Below are 18864 nucleotides of genomic sequence, written 5' to 3' on the forward strand. Positions count from 1 at the left end.
AGAGATACCTGGGTGAGCTTTAGTGAAAAATTCTTTAATGATGCATGAAAATCCATATCCGGTGGAGCAGCACTGTTTTTGTGTGTAAATACAAAATCAAAGTCAAACTATGGCGTGCAGGGTACGACCCCGAGACGGACGAGCTCCGCTTTGAGGTGGGACCCTCCGAGCGAGAGGAGTGGCTCCTGTTGGTGGACCAGACGGAGCGTGCTCACCAGAGAGCTGTGGTCATCAAGAACAAACACAGCGGGCGCTTCCTGGCTGTCCGCCATGGACGTGTTGTCGGGCTTTCCGAGTACAGCGACAAATGCAAATGGTTTTTAGACTGACAAGACAACCTTTTACAAAGAAAATGTAAAAAAAAAAGAAAAAAACAATCTCAAAATGATTAGAATCTTTTTCTCTTCAGGATGTCTGGCTTCCAGTTGATAGGATGGCTCTCTTCCGTCTGTAAGAAAGACAAACGGCTTTTACTGTCCTAATTGTAATAAATACAACAGCTGACGAAAAGGAGTAGAGTCGTCCCTCACGAGACAGCGGTTCCAACATTGCTGCCTCACTCTATGGCAGTTTCTCAAAATTAATAAAGGATGTTGCTGTTTTGTAGTAAGGCCTATTATTAGAAAAGGTATACTGAAGGACAAGTTATATGTAGTATTCTGATCACTAGGCATCAGTAATGTTACATTGATGAGACATTACATCACCTTACCAACAGCAGAAAAAAGTTCTCCTCCCATTCCGTGTGGAAGTGGTATGTGTCTGGTGTCTTACTCTGTCCTTCCTCACTCCGTTTGAAACCCTTTCTTATGTTTAGAATAAATACATTTTCATAGCATGCTATGCTTAATGTGGAGTAAACAAAGAATAATAGGAGTGCAAAGGTGCCTATAGGGGTGTTATTTCCTGTCTGCAGGGCTGTAATAATGCTAATAATGTTTTGTAAACTCTAACTATGAAAATATTCCATTTATTAATATTGAATCCTACTTTGCAGAAAATCACTTATTGCGGTCGGGTCTGGAACCAATGAATTGCCATAAAGGAGGGACGACTGTACAGACTGTATTTTTAAACGGGAAGATACCGTAAATCACGGTGTATTAACCGCACCCCCATTTTCAGGCTCACGGCCGAGGAAAAAAAAAGAAGTTTCGTTCATAAATGCTTGCCAACTCTTTCATCTGAAATCAACATGCGTAAAGGTACTAAGCAATTTCATAAAGAAGAAGAAAGGAGAAATCTGCCGTCCATCAATTCATCTGCAATGGAATTCATGAAGTGCATTTGGGAATAGCCGTCTGTGGGTCAGACAGTTGCTTTGACTTTAGCGCCCTCTGCTGTACAGTTGCTGAAAATGCTTGTGTATGCAATTCCTTTCTAACTTATCTGACTGCTGTGTGTTTCACACAGTGAAACGATCTCTATATACACTGAAGCTAACCTAAGCTTCCATTCAAACATTGCAGATGATGTAAAATACAATACGTTGGAGTTTATTCAAATTCACACTGAAGCAATGCAGCATTATGTGTTATGTACAATACATGGATAACTGATCCGCATGTGCAGAACGCCGCTCTATCACCGCTTGCGTCACCGCTAAACCAACATTCGCTACCGTTAAATCAAGGCTAAAGCAACGCCGGCTTCAGCGATGCACCGCTAGGACATCGCCCGTGTTTTCTATTTTTTTTTCCCATTTTGTGCGCAGTGATGAGCGTTGTCAAAATTCGGCCCCCTCTTCCTACCGTTCAAGGGACGCTACAGCAAAGTTCAGGCGGTGTGACCTGGCTTGTAGTACGAGTGATCTTCTGTTGAAGCGTTGTAGAAGCGTTGTCTGATATTATTTTTCAGTCCAAGTCTGGTCACAGACCTGTCATTGTGTTTAAAACCACGCCCCGATTTTTTGCTTCTTACTGGTGGAAAAAAGGTGCGGTTTATACACCATGATTTACGGTACTATAGAAAGTAAACGTGGATATACTTTAGAGTAGTCAGTGTACAGCTTGTACAGCAGTACAGATGTACTATCCAACACACAGCCATTATTGTGTACATTGTGGATTACAATCGTGTATTAACAGTTGTGTATTGTCATGAATAATGACAATACGCATAAGAGACTTACAGCTGTGTCGTCCTCTTTGTACACTTTGATGGTCTTGTCTGCCTCGGCCGTGATCAGGCGGCTTTCCGACTTGTCGAACAAGCAGGCGAAGATGCCCGACTCGCTGTCCAGGGAGCCAGGCTGCACGGCGGCGTGAATGCGCTGGAAGTTGTAGCCGGTCCTCCAGTCCCACATGTGGATTGTTCCGTTGTCGGCTGCACGACGACAACAACATAGCCACTGTGTCACTGCTTCGCACAGCAAACACACACTTCCTTCCTCATCTAGTCAAGCCATACCTCCAGAGACGAGCACGCCGTCAGAGTTGACGGCCAGAGTGTTGATGATGGCATTGTGTCCCGAGAGGTTCTGAATGAATTTGCCGTCAGGGAACATCCACTGTTTGATGTTGTCAGCTGAACCCGAAGCAAAGGTGTATCTGTCAAATACAAAGAAGGCAAGCATTACAGGCTACACCTGGGATGGCCAATACCTCCATTACAGTAGCGCAGATAGATAGCATAACATAAAAAAAATGACACAACAGCCGATCATCCATTCTACCCAAGACATTTGTCACTTGATTGACATACGGGGCAGCCAGTCTGGCACGTATCGCGCCGAGTGCTGCTAAACTCTAGCAAAGGTTGCCTGGTTAGCCCCCAATTTATTTTTTTCTAAATTTAAATGCTGCTGTATGTCGTAGACACGTGGCTGCCTCGAGGGCGCTAACTTTCCAACATCCCACAAGCATTATCTCTTCCTGCTTTGGGCATGTAGTCTACGACCTACGCAACACATGCGTGCATTACAGTAATCCCTTGTTTATCACATTTCATTGGTTCCACACCCGACCGCGATAAGTGAATTTCCACAAAGTAGGATTCCTTATTTATATGTAATCCTACATGTGGAAGTGGTCGGTTTTTGCCTTCTTACATTATCCTTCTTCCTTTGAAACCCTTTCTTCAGTTTACAAATAAATAAATTGAAGGCTAACTAGTTAGCATGCTACGTTTAAAGTTTACGTTTACAGTTGTGTTGTAAACAACGAATAACAGGAGTGTAAAGGTGACTATAGGGGTGTTATTGTATGTATTTACAAAAGTCATAAACAGGTTTTCTATGCTCCAACTATGAAAATATCCCATTTATTAATATGGAATCCTATTTTGAGTAAATTCACTGATAGCGGTCGGGTCCCGAAGCAATTACCGCCATAAACGAAAGGCGACTGTAGAAGTTAAGGCACCATCGTTTTATGTCCACTGGAGGGCAGCACTGAACAACACTTGCCAGCCACTGGATGGCTGAAGTGTAACAAGAATTTAGGGGACCTTGAGAAGTGATTGAGTGGTTTGGTAAAACTAGAAGCAAATTGGATACTTAGATTTTAAATTTGGCGACTAAGAGCAGTTCGGGAAATACAGGACTGACTCGAGACCGTCTGCGAACTGCAGATATCAACAAAGGAGGATTGGGAAGTGTACCGGCGATTCATAGCTTGGTGACAAAGATGGTGGGTGACTCACTGTCTGGGATGCAGCACGACGGTCCTCACTGACTTCTTGTGGTTGGTCAGCGTCGCTCTGGTTTTCCCGGCAATCAGATCCCACAACCGGATGGTTGAATCGTGGCTGCCTGCAGGAGATCACGCCACACTGATCAGGTTCCCGGCACAGTAAGTGACGGCGAAACAAGCGGTAATGTCGTACCAGTGATGATTTGAGGCTCGGCTGCCTGACACCTGACCGTGGCCACCGTGTTGGTGTGACCCGTCAGCGTGTGTGCGTTGGCTTTGCTCCTGATGTCCCACACCTGAGCAAGGAAACACAACCAGAAAGTTGTTTACATCGACTACGTAGCTAATGCACCGTAATGGCGGAGTCGGGGCTCACCCTCGCTGTGGCATCTCTGCTGCACGTCACCAGCACGTCGATGGTTGGGTGGAGGTCCAGGTCGTACACGGCACTCAGGTGGCCATGGTAGTGCCTGATGACCTGCCGAACAGAACCACATATTACGTACCATCACTGGAAATGCTATACTTGGATAATTTAATAACAATTTGAAGTGCAAGAAAATGTGGAAAGGAAAACGTAGCTGTCTTTGACCACAGCAGAAACAAAACCAATGCTGTAATAGAGGTAAGGAATAGGGCTGGGCGATTATATGGATAGTTTTAACATATCGATATTTACTTTAAGCCCGATTTCAAAAACAACCAAAAACGTTCATATCATCTCCCTCATCCCTTCTGCACTGTGTGTGTGTGTGTGTGTGTGTATGAGTTTTTGGTCCATATCGCCCAGCCCTAACCGACTTTCGGAACCTAGGCAGTAAATCAAGTTTTAAAAAAAAAAAAAAACACATCCGTCTGACCTTGTTGTACTCCAAATCCCAGCACTTGACTTGCTTGTCCTCGCCGCAGGAGAAGAGGTAGGGGCTGCGACTGCTGACGGCCACGCCACGCACCGTGCTGATGTGTCCCGTTAGCGAGAGCTTCAGTTTCCCGCTCGCCAGGTCCCAGATCTGTCAGGACATCAACAAATTAAGAACAAGAACAAAACACAAAAACCCAGTCAGTCAGTCAATTGTGATGTTTGCTTTGTTATATAAACATTTTCATGAAACTGTAATACAGAATAACATTTTTCAGAGTGTTGATGCTCTCAAAGGAATCACAACGCTGATTCTGTCACATTACCATTCTGTAATGTGTTTCACAGTATTATTAATTTTCTGAATTTTTACTGTATTTTTTTAAAAGTACTTTAAGTCAACAGTTAACACATTGCACATGAGCGAGTATATGAAATAAAAACGTCCAGGTGAGTGTCATTCACCTTTATGGTTCTGTCAGCAGAGCCAGTCACAAACCACTGATTGCCGGGCTCCACGGCGATGGAGCGCACCCAGCCAAGGTGACCACTGATGACCTGTCACATGACAAACACACCGCCGCTCTGAGAAAGGATCACAGCAACTTGTTCGGCACATCATTTTTTTACTTACTCGAAACAGTTTCCACGGCGGATGCCATTGAGGTTTGGGCATGATTGGCGCTCTCCTTATGAGAGAAGTATTTCTGGTGCCGCCTCCTTCCGTGATCGACTACAGGGAAGGAAAAAAAAAATCATCAGCATTTTGTGAGTAGATTTTTTTTTAAAAGAAAAAAAAGAAAAGAGGCAAACATTCAGTGAGACGTACCAATGCGCTCGAAGGCGGGTGAGAACGCTCTGTGGCACCTGCATGTCGATGGATGTCCGAAACGCTGGCAGCCGTGCGGCTGCTATCTTGGCTGAAAGTCAACAATTAAAAAAAAAACAATTCACAGCTAATTTTCTTTGTTTTTTGGTTGTCTTCATGAAGTCTTGAATCAGCCATTTTGCTTCTGATTCGAGCAGGCTTCATACCATTCCCTCAGAATAGAGCCGTCCTATCTAGTATTTTTGAGCATGAACTGATGTACTCTGCTCGGATGAGAGGCGAGTTGCGATCGACTCGATGACCTGAGAATACAAGGACCTGGATGCATGTGTTTTCACCATTACTGATTGTTTGAACAGTTGAGAACTTGTCATTTAGTGAATTTCCCTGCTGTGGGATAAATAAAGTACAATACAATACAATTTACAGCTATACAGATTATGTCTCGGAGAAAGAACGTGGCTCTACGAGAGAAGCATTTGGACACCCACTCCAGGAACCAACAATGGTTTTGTTCCTTGCGTCAACGCGCACACAGTTCTGCAAATATATCCTTCCCCACCGCACAGGTGAATAAATACTGTATCCTCCATTACGGCGATTATTCCGCTATGTCTGTGTGTGAAAGAGACTTTTGTCACCTGGCTTGTGAAGGCGGAAGCGCCAACGCCATGGAATGGACTCCGGCCTCGCTGGGGTTCCTGTGCAACTTTGTGGTTGCGGTCAGCGCCACTCCTAATTGGTGACAATTAATTCAAAGGTCAGTTGTTTTTTTTTTTAATTGCAGGTTTTATGTTAGAATCGAATAAAACATCTTTTTAAAGAGAACATACCTGGTCCAGAGGGGTAAGCATGTGTTCCCGTGATCATGTACTCCGGCTCATCTGATGCTAAATAAGAGATAAAGAAAGCCACCAAATATTTCATCTATGATGTAAAGTGACTTTTAACAGTAGTGTGTGTCCCTACGGCCTGTTTACCAACACCAAACATGCTAAAAATCTATCCTCTCCCTCTCTTGTTTGAGAGACACTGAAACACTCGCTTTTGAAGTTGTGGCATTTCAGGACATCACGAAGGAAAAAGCTCCTTCCTTTTGGACATGATACCGCCTCTTGAACCCGCCCGTGTATATGCCCACCGCAAGGCCTGTCACAATAACAGATAAATAAAAAAAAAAAACAAAGTGGGTCATTTTGTTGGCCTCGATAAATTGACATCTGCCTGCGTGTTTGTTTTCCTCTCTCTTTACCGCTCAGGTAGGATGTCACTCAAAATTGAGTAAGGGCCGTTTATGCACATTTTTTCCACATCGAAGGTCCGAACCCCATTTTGCCTTAAATTGCAACAAGCAGACGAGCTCATATGAATATCAAATGTAATGAAACCCTGCACATCTCCCTATTGTTTGTGTATAAATGTCACATGAATAAGAGAAGGTTTACCTGTACAAACAATTCAATAAATAAAATAATAATAACAAATAAGAATGGAATAAGTGACACTTTAACAGTGGATGTACTGTTGTAGCTTTTCTGTTAAAGTGTAGATTTCCTTGTTATTGTTGTAGTTGACACTGGGATTTGCTCGATTTTGTCACACAATTCCTCTTTTTATTTACGAGTTTCCTCGTGTGATGCCTGTTCACATGCGCGATGAAGCTGGTCGTATTAAACGTCCCCGGTTCGGTGCCGCCGCGGGAAACCTGTGCATTACAGGTTTTGCACTGCACTTTTGCTGACTTTGACGGAAAAACACTCCCGCACGGCCAACATTTATCCTGCTCCTTGCTAAACACGCTGAAGCTGAGTGTCAATGTGAGTGCCTAGTACATACGTGGGAGCTGTAAGTTTGTTTTTATTGAGCGACTAGGTTAACCTAGCATGATGTTGCTGTTAAAATGCAATGCTAGCACTATGGCTCACATACCTATCCTAGTGCTGCTAATGTTTGTGTCCTTCTGGACCACTCCTTATTGTTAGGTTGTTGCATGTGATAAATGGCATCTATTACGTTGGACAAGTGCAGAGTTACAATGTCAAAAGGTGGCTAGGTACACAACAGCGCTTCTTGGTGACACACATAGCTCATTAGCATTAAAGCTACAGACACTCAAAGCATTGTCTTCACAGAAGGGCTTACTAAAAGCACTTTTAAACAGTCTAAATTCCAGCATCGAGGCTTGATTTAATGCATCAGATTATTATATGCAACCTTTTCCGGCACGTGGAAAGAAGGTGTGATGTTCCACAATGTGTGTTTGTGGTCACCTGGCTGAGTGTAGCTCTGCTGGGTCTGCATGCTGCTGGGAGCCTGAGGGATTCTGTCCTTGCTTTCCTTCAAGACCGGCATGTGTAGAACGGCATTATAATCTGCCTTCAGCTTCACCGCCATCTTCAGCTTGTGACTGTACATGCACACACACACACACACACACACACAAACCCTCATTTATTAGCCCTTAGCATTAACGCTCCAGTGTCCACAACCTTGTATATGCAGTCTATGTACGCACGTCATTCTCAATAATAATTTTGTCAATGTTTCGTCACATTATTTCTATTATCTATGCGCCTTCGGTGCAGCAAGGCATCCGCTTTGGAAGCGGAAGTAAACAGGCGATAGATTGTTGTTGTTGTTGACATGACGCAACCTTCCTACGGGTGGGGGGGGGGAAAAAAGCTTGTCATCAATCGGTCAAACGGCATTTGGTTACAGAGGGAGATGGGGAAGGTAAGCCAACACTGTCGTCAAGTGGCTAACTGACACGGAGAAGTACATCATGCTGTTCAAGTTCCTACACAGGCCTGACACTTCAGTGATATACTCAACTTTCTTCAGGTGGACAAAACCTTTTTTCTTTTGGGAATGGAAACATTGTTTGTTTGGTGAATTTTTGTGTAAATTGTAACTGCCTCAGTCCTCGCCTGGCCTTGAAAGTAAGTCATTATTAGAAGTATTCCACTATGTTTAGCTGTGATGGAAGATATTGACAAGTTGTAGGTGTTGATCAGTGACAAACAGCTAACGGGAGATAGTGTTTCCTCCTCCCTTTCTCATCCTTGCCATCTTCCATAGGTCAACAAGAGTCTTCAATAAAAGGTAAAAAAGTTAAATGTTTATTTATCAATTTTAGTAGTCATTTATATTTATTTGTCATTGTTTCCTGTGAAACTATTTTTTTTGTTTAAAATGTATTTTTCTGTTAATATTGTTGGGTGTCTTGAACAAATTCATTGGGTTTATATGATATTTTATGGGGTTGCTTCGGTTTTCACTGGCAACTTCTTGGATTACTAAGGAAAGTACGTAAAACGGTATAAACTACACTGGACTCCAAATGGTTCACATTATGGACTAGTACAGCTCTGCGGCACGGTGTTTGGAATTCCCGAATCTATATTAAGAGTCGAATACCCAAAACAATAGTTACGAGTAAAGTTTGTGTGGGAATCATAAAAAAAGTCGGAGTGGATTAAATTAAGAGCGATGTTGTGTTGTTGTTTACCTTTCTTCATCCAACGCGATGGACTTAGCTTGGTCGGACACAAACATGTCATGAGTTCTCTTGAGCGACCTAAAGACCAAAGTGTGGACCGAGTGCTTCTGGACATCCTGAGAACACAATCAAGATATACGTCTTCCTTAGAAAATGATCACTCAAGCCACACAAACGTCGACTACACAAACAAACAAACATTAAATAAGCTAACAGAGACACCGTCGTTCTACTCCAGGAATTAGCCGAGCCCGAGTAGGTGAGCGGGTGCGACAAGAAAAGAGCCACCAAAAGCTTTTAAAGTGTATCTTACCTCAGTCATTATGATGATGATAAACACCCCTCTGATGAATTACAGCCGAAGAACTTTTATTTTTGTGGGTAATTGAACAGGTTTAATGTAAACTCTCACGATGTATTACACGCCGGTACACACGAACGACAAACAACCCGGAAGTAAACATTAGCCAGTAACATGCTAGTAATAACGCTCGAGTTGTGCTTGCGCCATCTAGCGGCCGGGAGTGTGAATCGCTCATAAACATGCGACAATTCACATAAAAATAATACTTATTGCATTTCAAAGTATATATGGAGAGATGTAAAACATATAATTGTTGAATAACAAGCATAACCGAATGTTAATGATCTCTGCCTCCTTATTTGGGGGTATTGAATTGAATTGTACAGGAGGAGAAGCGGCATAGAAAATGGATGGATGAATTGCACAGCAGAAGTGGCAGTTGTAGCTTCAGTGGCGCTCTGTGAGAGACACTAACCAACCAACGACCAGACGCTAACCCTAGTTCCACTGTACAGGACTATGTATGAAAACACACAGATATTTGTGAAAATAAACACAGACAAAAACTGGAACATATCAATCTTATTATGTTAGTAGCTTATTGATCCAATATTGACAGAGATACCCTGGTTTCGTTAATAATGTTATTTGGGTTTACACAGTTCAAAATGTGGTGTTCCTGCTCATATGTACTAACCCTGTTTGTTAAACAGAGTATTATTGGTTAACCGAGTCAGCTGCAATGCCAGTTTAGACAACATGTTGGTACACAGTTTGGCTGTACTACAACGTCACTTGTGTGTTTTTTACGCAAGTACGAGAGACCACTTTGGGCAATATAAAACATGTAAATAAACAAAACATTTATTAACATTGAACAAGACAAGAACCTCTTCCTTTATTCATTTATTTTTTAAACACCCAGGCCAAACTGCTTCACCCCCGACTGCTGTCCGCCGCCCGCCGCGATGTGCGTTATGGGGATGAGCTTCATGGTGGTTTCCTTCAGGGAGTACCAGCGGTCGTGCCACGTGACCCAAATGATGCCATTGTCGAAGCCGTACTCGCCGGCGTCCTTCTCCGTGTACCTCCCGCCTGGAAGAAGAGAGCGTGCTCAGATTGCGCCGCTACGACTTGTCAACCTACAAATGAAGGTGGCATGGACTCACCCCGGTAGTATTTGCCGTTCAGATGGGCAGCGTGGCACTTGTTCATCCACCAGCCCGAGCCGTCCTGCTGGGCGCAGTTTCCGTGGTATTTGTCGTTGTCCTTGTCGAAGGTGCTGAACTGCATGCCGTTGTGCGACGTGAAGAACTTGTCGCTGGGGTCGTCTCCGAAATCGAAGCCGTCGAACGCGTCGCCGGCGTCGCCGCCCATGTAGTAGCCATACTGCAGACGATACATGTCAGCCTCTGCCCCGACTCGGACCATGGCGTAGTCGGCATGCCTGGAGAAGGGGTTCAAGCGCGGGTGTTAGCTTGGGGGCAGTCTGGGGCGGTTCTCCCGTCACGTGTTGTCGTACCTTTTGTTGCCTTGCCAGTCGACTAGCTCTATCCTAAGCACAGTTGGGATGTTGGAGCTGATGGTCAGCTGGTGGATCTTCTCGTTGCCCAGCCAGAACTCGGTGGTGTCGCTGGGCGAGAGGTGGCCAAAGCCCTCCTTGTACTGGATCCAGTCCTTGTTGAAGTCCACGCTACCGTCACGCCTCTGCGGATGGGCAAGAAAGTCAAGCCCGTATGAATTCTAGTATGTTCTACTTTGGTGCAATTCTTTGAGTTCTTATGTTGTAAAGTGTGCCTATTTGTGTCTATGTTGCCGTTTTTTTTTTTTTTGTGTACTCCCCCATAGGAGGAGCATAGTTTGGAGTTGCTTTTTCTCTCCTCTTGTTCTCCCCTTTCCTCTCCCCCTTTTATCAGCCATCATCCTGTCCTGTCTACCCCTCCGTCATTTCGTATGGTATGTTGTATATGTATGGACGGTAATTGCACAATTTTGCTCGTACGTCAGTATAAGTGACAAGTATTTTGATGAATTCGCATCATTTCCACCAAGAAGTGTACTGTACCACGTACTTGTACTCACTTATGATGGGGACTTTTTTTATTTTTTGGATTTATTACTTTGGGGTAGCCAATTGTACTACCAGCCGCCCCGTTTAGCGGGTTTTTCGGTGAACATCCAAAATCTATGCTCAATTTTTGCCTCGGTTTGTGTTCGCACGCCTGGTTAGCGTGCAATGTGCCGCGTCTATCAACCGTTTGTATTTGTGCTTGGTTTGTTCACGCAGCCATCTTGGACGAACTCTCATGATCCTTAGTTCAACCTTTACTACGGCAGCCTGTAAGGCACATGCATGTAAGGCATTCGGAATCAAGTGGCCAAAGGACCCAAAATGCCTGAACTGTGCCCGGACTGCTGTGTCATTGTGCGGGGAGCTGGCACGCAGTGGCGGAGCTACGTGGTGGCCGTCCATGGCCACCTTTGGTCACTCTCCGGCCACCCCACTGGTCATCTGGACATTTCAGGTATCAGCTTATTACCACTCCCACGTGAGTAAATGAAACCCCAATGAAACATTTCTGGTGATTATTTTTTATGCTTTTTCAGAACCATATTCAATCCCAAGTTCATGTTTGCAACAAAAGATTATTAAAAAAAAACTGGATCGGATTGGATCGGAAGCCAAAAAATGTGGATGGGGACATCCCTCGCTGTAACGCAGCTTCTACCATCCTGATACTCATCATGGAAACACAAGAATTGCAAACTGAACTGAACTGCACCGCTTGGTCTTTTCAAGAAAATTGTCTATGAAAATTTTGCTGCCCAATCGACAGACCAAACCCAACTTGTATGTTTACGTTTTTGACCTTTTCCACTTATTTTGCCAGCATAGAGTGTGTGCTTTTTGGGTTAGTGAATAAAATTTCCATTAATTAAATGCAAAAATCCTTACATTTATTGATGCAATTGAGAAATGGATGTAGCCTGGCTAACTTTTCTATCAGGATGTCAGCCTCTGAAGTGGACGGTTAAGACGAGCTGGTTGCGAGAATAAACGTGCCTCTCGTCTCTTTTCACTCAATGTAAAACGCTCCTTACATTACAGCAGTAAAACACAACAAGGAGGAAATATCCTCATCCAGCCTGAGTGGCACACACACAGTCACACTAGCATGCCCTGCTAAGCTAAGCTAAGCTAAGCCCGCTAGCTTCCACTCACACTCCGTAAGAGAGGAGGTTCCAATGTTTTTCACCAACTTTTAGGCCGCCGTTTTCGACATGTTTAGTTCGGGAGGGTAGTGTTTGGGATACGATTACGCCACGACTGAGTGGTCCGCCGAGGAAATACTTCCTCATGATGGTATCATTTCATTCACATGACATCACTTTCCGCGAGATTCCGCTTTTAACAGTAAATTCCGTTTTTATTGGCAAATTCCGCGATTCCGTTAACGCGAAAATCATGGGGCCCCATCCAACAATACTGCACAAACCTTTTACAATGGAAATACCAAAAAATGTGTGCCACACCTAAGCGGACCAAGGCCCTCTGCTTGGCAGAAGATAGAGTTCCTAAACCCCGGTTTCCAAGAAGCAATATGCTTCAGTTCTCTACAGTTTGTGAATTCTGGGGCTTCCCTTGTCCAGTTGGGAAGGTACCGACCTGTACCTTCAACTTACAGGGTAGCAAAGACCGTGAGATCTGAGTCAGACTCTTTGCAGTCCACCGATTCGCTGACAGAGAATTCCGACGGGAACGTGATGGGAAAGACATGAGCCTGCCGTTGTCGTAAAAACACTGTTGTTTTTCTTGAGCAAGATTAGCATGTAGCATACCCTCTGTATGACCGTGAAGCCCCGTCTGAAGCTGTCAATCTCACAGTAGACCAGGAACTGCTCGGTAGCTTTGATCGGTTTCACGTAGTACAGCCCGCTGGTGGTGGCGCCTTTGTTAGCGATATCCTGGCAATCTGATGTATTAAAAAAAAGAGTTAGTGTTAGCGTCCCTCATGTTATTTTCCAGACACTCTAAAATGATGATGATAACACAGACAGGTTTGTTTTTGTTTAGCATGAACATTCATTAGCTTACTTCCGTTGCTTAAACGGTGCCCAAAACGGTACTTAAAAAAGAGAAAACATAAGCACATTGTCCAAAAGCAACGTTTTTCTTCTTTGTCCTGAATTGTGTGATAAGCAATTAGAACAGAATTTAAATTCGGCCACCGATTTCCATAAAAAATACGTGATCGGGGTTTGCTGACAAACGGCTTTTAAAGCAGATCACAAAAATCGTTCGGCGTGTGGCGGCAAATCCTACATGTCTGCTGTGTCGCGCAGGGTTGCCAAAAAAGTGATGCGTCTCGTATTGAGCGCGACACAGGCTACGCCAATCGATGTCAGCATGTTTGATCACTCCCTGATCAAACCTGTTGCTCTTCGAATATTCTTCCATCCTTGTTTACACACTTTGCCTGTCTGGCACTGGCGTCAGCTAGCTAGCTAGAGTTATTCGCCTAGCTTCTGGTCGTCGGACTCCAAATGTCAGTTTTTACCACAGTGACATTTTGTTTTTAAAACAAACAAGCAATGCGGTTAGTTTGGAGCTGCTGTTTTTTTTACTGGCCTGCGGCACTTTCTAAAAATCAAATTTAACGTAAAAATGGAAAAGTCAGCAGTAATTGTACAAGAATAAAGTCAAAATATTAAGAGAAAATACTTGCAATCTAGCAAGAAAAAAACATTATTTTATGATCATAATGTGTAAAATAACATCATTTTGGTAGCATAAAGTTGAAATATTAAAGAAAAAAGATGCTATTTTTTAAAAGTTGTAATATGATGAGAAACAAACAAAACAATGAATAAAGTTGTACGTTTTGGGAAGTTAGGTTGCAGAAAAGTTACAGCGTTACGAGAATAAAGTCAAAATATTATGGCAATAAAGTCATAATTACAAGAAAAAAGTAAAAATAGTTGGAAAATGAAAAAAACAGAAATGGAAAAAAACAGCTGTAATTTTAGGAGAATAAAGTCAAAATATTAAGAGAAAAGGTAGCAGTTTTACGAGAATAAACTATACAGTATTATGAGGAAAAATAATGTCATTTTGGTAGCGCAGAGTTAAAATTTTGAAGGAATAAATATGTGTTTTTTTAAAAAGTTGTAATATTATGAGTAACAAACACAACAAAATAAAGTTGCAATTTTTGGAAAATCCGGTTGGGAAAAAAGTTATAAAGTCAAAATATTATGGGAATCAAGACATCATTACAAGAAACTTTACAAGAAGAAAGTTAAAATAGTTGGAAAATGGGGGGGGGAAAAAATGAAAAAAACAGAAATGGAAAAAACCAGCTGTAATTTTAGGAGAATAAAGTCAAAATATGAAGAGAAAAGGTCCTACTGTAACGACAAAAAGGTAGCAGTTTTACGAGAAGAAACTATATTATGACAGCACAGAGTTGAAATATGAAATAATAAATATGTTGTTTTTTCAAAGTTGTGATATTATGAGAAACAAACAAAACAAAATAAAGTTGCAATTTTTGGAAAATTAGGTTGGGAAAAAAGTTATCAAGTCCAAATATTATGGGAATAAAGTCATAATGTTCCGGAAAAAAATATGCGAAGATTATTTATGAAGAAAGTTTAAATATTAATATAACAAAAAAACAAAAAAATGGGGGAAAAAAGAGCAAATAGTGAAGTCGATAGTAATAATAGGCTTTTTCGACCGTATGGCAAAGTTGAGATGCAGATTGTTGATGAAACATATTTAGCTTCTTATAGCATACCGACATGCGTTGCTTTACAAAATATCAAAGTGACAAAGTTGCATCCTTTCATTTTTTACTACGTTGGCCCTCGCTGGAAAAACGTTTGGACACCCCTGCAAGACGTGTGTCAAAAATAGACATTTTCATTCCATTTTGTTATTTCATGACATGCAGACTTTCGCCGCTCGCTGGTGGTCCCATAACCCCCAAAAGACGAGCTCTGCTGTGATGGATGACTTGTCATAGTTAGCAAATAACAATTGCTGTTTCAGTGAAGCCAGAATACTGTCCTGGATATCATTCGAGCTTCTAAGTGAGTCACACTGATCGTCAAGAAAGGGAGGCCGCGGTGCACATAAGTCATGTTTCTGTTTGAGGTCATCAGTTGAGAAGTGTTTACTTCTCCCTCATGCAGCGCATTGATTTCGTCCACTCAGCAAACACCGAAAGGGGACAGATGTTGGGAAACATCTCAAACAACAGTCAACAATCTAAAGGTCAACTCTTTTTTAAAATTTTGTACCTGTTCCTGTGAGGTCCTGGATCTCCACGGTGTCTTTGCAGGGGTTGCTGCACGTCTGCTGCAGCTGGAGGGAGAGCGTTTTCAGGTCGGCCATCCTCCTGTCGTTGGCGGCGATGATGTCCTCCAGTTCACTGCAAAGCCAGATAAGGACAGAGAGCGACGTTGTTGTGTGTGAGTTCCCGTGTTACCATCGGTGGAATGTATCCACTTGGGGATGAAATGAAGCTTGTGTTTGTAAAAACTGAAGAAACGATGCAATACAAACCTCAGTTTTCCACAACATTTTTCTAGTCAAACTAGTCCGCTTGCCCAAATCAAGCGCCCACACAAAGCACGCTTTGCAACGCTGACCCGCCGTCTGTGCATTTTTTATTGAGCGTGACTGCTAAATAGCCACACGGCGGCCGAGGCGTTAGCGTGTCCGCCACATAGTCAGGAGATCTGACGGTGCGTGCATGTGCGTGCGTGGGTTTCCTCCGGGTACTCTGGTTTCCTCCCACATTCCAAAAACATGCACGTTAGGTTGACTGGCGACTCTAAATTGTCCATAGGTGTGAATGTGAGAGTGAATGCTTGTCTGTCTATACGTGCCCTGCCATTGGCTGGCCACCGGTCCAGGGTGTACCCCGCCTCCTGGACGAAGTCAGCTGGGATAGGCTCCAGCATACCCCCGCAACCCTCAGGAACAGCGGCATAAAAAATAGATCAACGGAAGCCTGCTAAATAACCCGCCACGGGGACAAAGAAAGTTGCGCGTTCCAGCAATTTGCCCGCAATTTGATAAAAAAAGATGCGAAACACCTTGAAACACCTTGAAACACCGTGCTTGGCTTCTTTTTCCACTTGTGTGTCCCCTTCATCAAGCTTTGATGACGGCCACAGTTTGGCCCTGGAACAGACTGTCTTCAAACAATGACGTAATACTCCACACACATGGAGTAGTGTAGCTGTGGGGGGGCAACTTACAAAATCTGCTGCTCTTGCGTAATGACCGTCTTCTCAAAGCGAATTAAGTCATCCAGCATACTGGACGACCTTTTGAAGTACACCTCTGCAAGAGAAAGTGACACCTTCAACATTCTACTTCTGCTCACTTAAAAAGATGAAAAAAACAGCAAATTCTAACACAGTAACAATAAATTTGGGGGCAAAACCAAATAAATATGAAGCCAATTACTGTAAATACTTGGATCATTCAAATGTGGGAAAATATGCATTAAATCTTAAATCCTTATACAAATCTAAATAATTTCATTAGGAAATATGCAAAATATATTTAATAAACACTATAAAAGGAAAATAAAATAAAATAGTAATATAATAGTAATAAATATATGCATAAAATAAATCATACATAAAATAAATGATAGATTTTTACATGTTGTACATTTTCTTGACATTGATATTTTTTCTTATCGAATGCATTTACATGAATTTTATTTACAATCTGATTGATTGATTTAATATTGGCAACAACAAAAGCATACCGAACCTAGCATACATTTTCTGTCTGTGTCTGTGTTATTTTTCTAATATGATTTATTATTTTGCTCATAACACTTGTGTCGTGTTCTACTACAGCTGATTGGCTAGGAGAGCTCACATGGTCTTATACTGCAGGGAAGAGCCCAGCATGTAGTGTTTTTTGGGTTTTTTTAAAGCGATTAACACGTAAAAAGGATGTTATGTTGGTTTTACCAGGCTGGAGAGTCTTCTGGCCCAAATTGATGCTGTCTTTCATGTCCACCACGTTTTCTTCAGCTGTTTGCGTCAAGTTGGCGATGGACTCCAGATCCCTCAGCATAGAGTCCAGCTCTTTGTCCATTCTGGACGTGTACCTCTGCATGTAATCGGCCACCCCGCATGTGGTGGGACAGTACTTTCCCTGCAAGAAATGGGAAGAACATCGGTGATGGTGTTCTACCTGCAGCAGCCTTTGCGTGCGCCTTACTCACAAAGCCATCGTTCATGGTGCACGTCGCAATGCTGTCTCCTCTAATTTGCTGCAAAACAAAGAATGTGTTGAGGGCGCGACGGCAGGAAGCGGCTCAGGGTTCATCTTACCGCGGATGAAAGGGAGAAAAGCAACAGCAGGAGTCCGCCTGCCCTCGCCACCGGTGATGAAGCCATCTTCTCGGCACTTGATGTGGTCGTTGTCCGTTTGCTAAGTGTAGAGCCCCTTTGACGCGGTGGGACGGGATATTTATCGGGACAAGGTCCTGTTTGACAAGTTCACGCAAAGCAAACATAGCAACGCTCCTGTGACTCAACGCTACGCTCGGATCACTTCCCAGATTTTGATGTTGATGGAGACTTATTGACAAACGGCTCAGCGGACAAGCCAGAGCGTCAAATGTACCATTTACAGTGAACGCCCCCCAAAACGTGGCAGAATTTTCTGAGAAAATATGCCCCACAAGTCAACAAATCTTGCTGGTGCAGAAGCGTCTTGCTTGGCGGGCACAGTGGAACCCGTTTGAGTTGACATCTCTCAGATCGGCTGGCTCAACGTCGACATAAGCGGTTGTCGACGTCACCGAAACATTTACTAGCGACTTAGTCCAGACGCAAAGGCAGAATGTTTGATGATCAAAGAGTTTTGTTCACATGGTTTTCCTACAATTTGCACTGCAAGTAAAAAAGTCCCATTTTAAGCGACCCTTTCTTTTTTTTCCGAAAAAGAAAAAATAGCTTTTCGAGCAATTTTCACTTGAGAAAAATAAGCTTATATTTGCCAGAAATGAGTTCTTTTTTCTCACAACAAGCTAAAAACTATTATGATTATTATTCAGCAACCGTCTAATATATATTTGCCCAAAATTAAGAGCAAAAACTGCTTATCTAACTTTCTAAAATTAAGAATGGACTCACACACAGAAAATATATCCAAAGATTTACTGATTTTGGAACAACGCTGCCATTTTTATTTGAGAAAAATAATCTTCTATTAAGAAAGCACAGCTAGCCAATTCTTATAAAAATATTTTTTGCCAGAAATGTGTTATTTTTTGTAATAACAAGCTAAAAACCTTATTTAAATTAGGTTCATTCATAATTAAATTATGAATAAAACTGGTTTCTAAACTTCCCAAATGTAAGAATGGACTCACGCACAGATGATAAATGTAAAGACTTGCTGATTTCCGACCAAATGTGAAATTTCATAGAGCGTACCAAGATTTATTCAATTAAATCCAGTCATGAAATCTGTGTAAATGTGTAAAATGATTCAACTTGATTCAAGAAACTGTTACTCTCTTTTCATCGAGTTTATAAACGTAAAAACTAGTAGAACACATCAGTGAACGGATACAGATACAGATACAGATACAGATACAGATACAGATACAGATACAGATATCGGTGTAGTCACTACACTGTAGAACTTGTCAGACAATAGAATAATACATCTACAATATGTAAAAACGTTTTTGC

At 42.5% G+C, this 18864-nt stretch overlaps 2 protein-coding genes across 2 annotated transcripts; both read right to left on the reverse strand.

Moving 5' to 3' along the window:
• Nucleotides 1-13: 13 nt before the first annotated feature.
• On the reverse strand, nt 14-9808 carry plrg1 (pleiotropic regulator 1). Its single transcript, XM_054778770.1, has 15 exons — nt 9133-9808; nt 8829-8935; nt 7591-7727; nt 6154-6210; nt 5962-6055; nt 5321-5411; nt 5126-5224; nt 4957-5049; nt 4493-4642; nt 4009-4110; nt 3826-3928; nt 3643-3751; nt 2410-2549; nt 2132-2325; nt 14-448 (listed from the first exon to the last, which is right to left on the reverse strand). Exons 1-15 carry the CDS (start codon nt 9139-9141, stop codon nt 389-391), a joined length of 1545 nt encoding a protein of 514 aa, XP_054634745.1. The 5' UTR covers nt 9142-9808; the 3' UTR covers nt 14-388.
• A 154-nt stretch (nt 9809-9962) lies between these two features.
• On the reverse strand, nt 9963-17632 carry fgg (fibrinogen gamma chain). The gene is made up of 9 exons (XM_054778771.1): nt 17494-17632; nt 17385-17432; nt 17128-17314; nt 16396-16480; nt 15430-15560; nt 12964-13097; nt 10646-10830; nt 10293-10570; nt 9963-10218 (listed from the first exon to the last, which is right to left on the reverse strand). The coding sequence occupies exons 1-9, from the start codon at nt 17557-17559 to the stop codon at nt 10037-10039; spliced, it is 1296 nt and encodes a 431-aa protein (XP_054634746.1). The 5' UTR covers nt 17560-17632; the 3' UTR covers nt 9963-10036.
• Nucleotides 17633-18864: the final 1232 nt, after the last annotated feature.

The sequence above is a fragment of the Dunckerocampus dactyliophorus genome, chromosome 6 (assembly GCF_027744805.1).
Source record: "Dunckerocampus dactyliophorus isolate RoL2022-P2 chromosome 6, RoL_Ddac_1.1, whole genome shotgun sequence".
Taxonomy (NCBI): Eukaryota; Metazoa; Chordata; class Actinopteri; order Syngnathiformes; family Syngnathidae; genus Dunckerocampus; species Dunckerocampus dactyliophorus.

Coding starts and splice junctions, on each gene's coding strand:
- plrg1 (XM_054778770.1), bottom strand. Junction 6,211..7,590: donor GCAGAGCTACACTCAGCCAG/GTGACCACAAAC, acceptor TCTCTTATTTAG/CATCAGATGAGCCGGAGTAC. Junction 5,050..5,125: donor CGCCGTGGAAACTGTTTCGA/GTAAGTAAAAAA, acceptor GTCATGTGACAG/GTCATCAGTGGTCACCTTGG.
- fgg (XM_054778771.1), bottom strand. CDS start 17,559: ATGGCTTCATCACCGGTGGCGAGGGCAGGCGGACTCCTGCTGTTGCTT. Junction 16,481..17,127: donor CCAGAAGACTCTCCAGCCTG/GTAAAACCAACA, acceptor TTTCTCTTGCAG/AGGTGTACTTCAAAAGGTCG. Junction 10,831..12,963: donor GCTTCACGGTCATACAGAGG/GTATGCTACATG, acceptor GCCCATCCGCAG/AGGCGTGACGGTAGCGTGGA.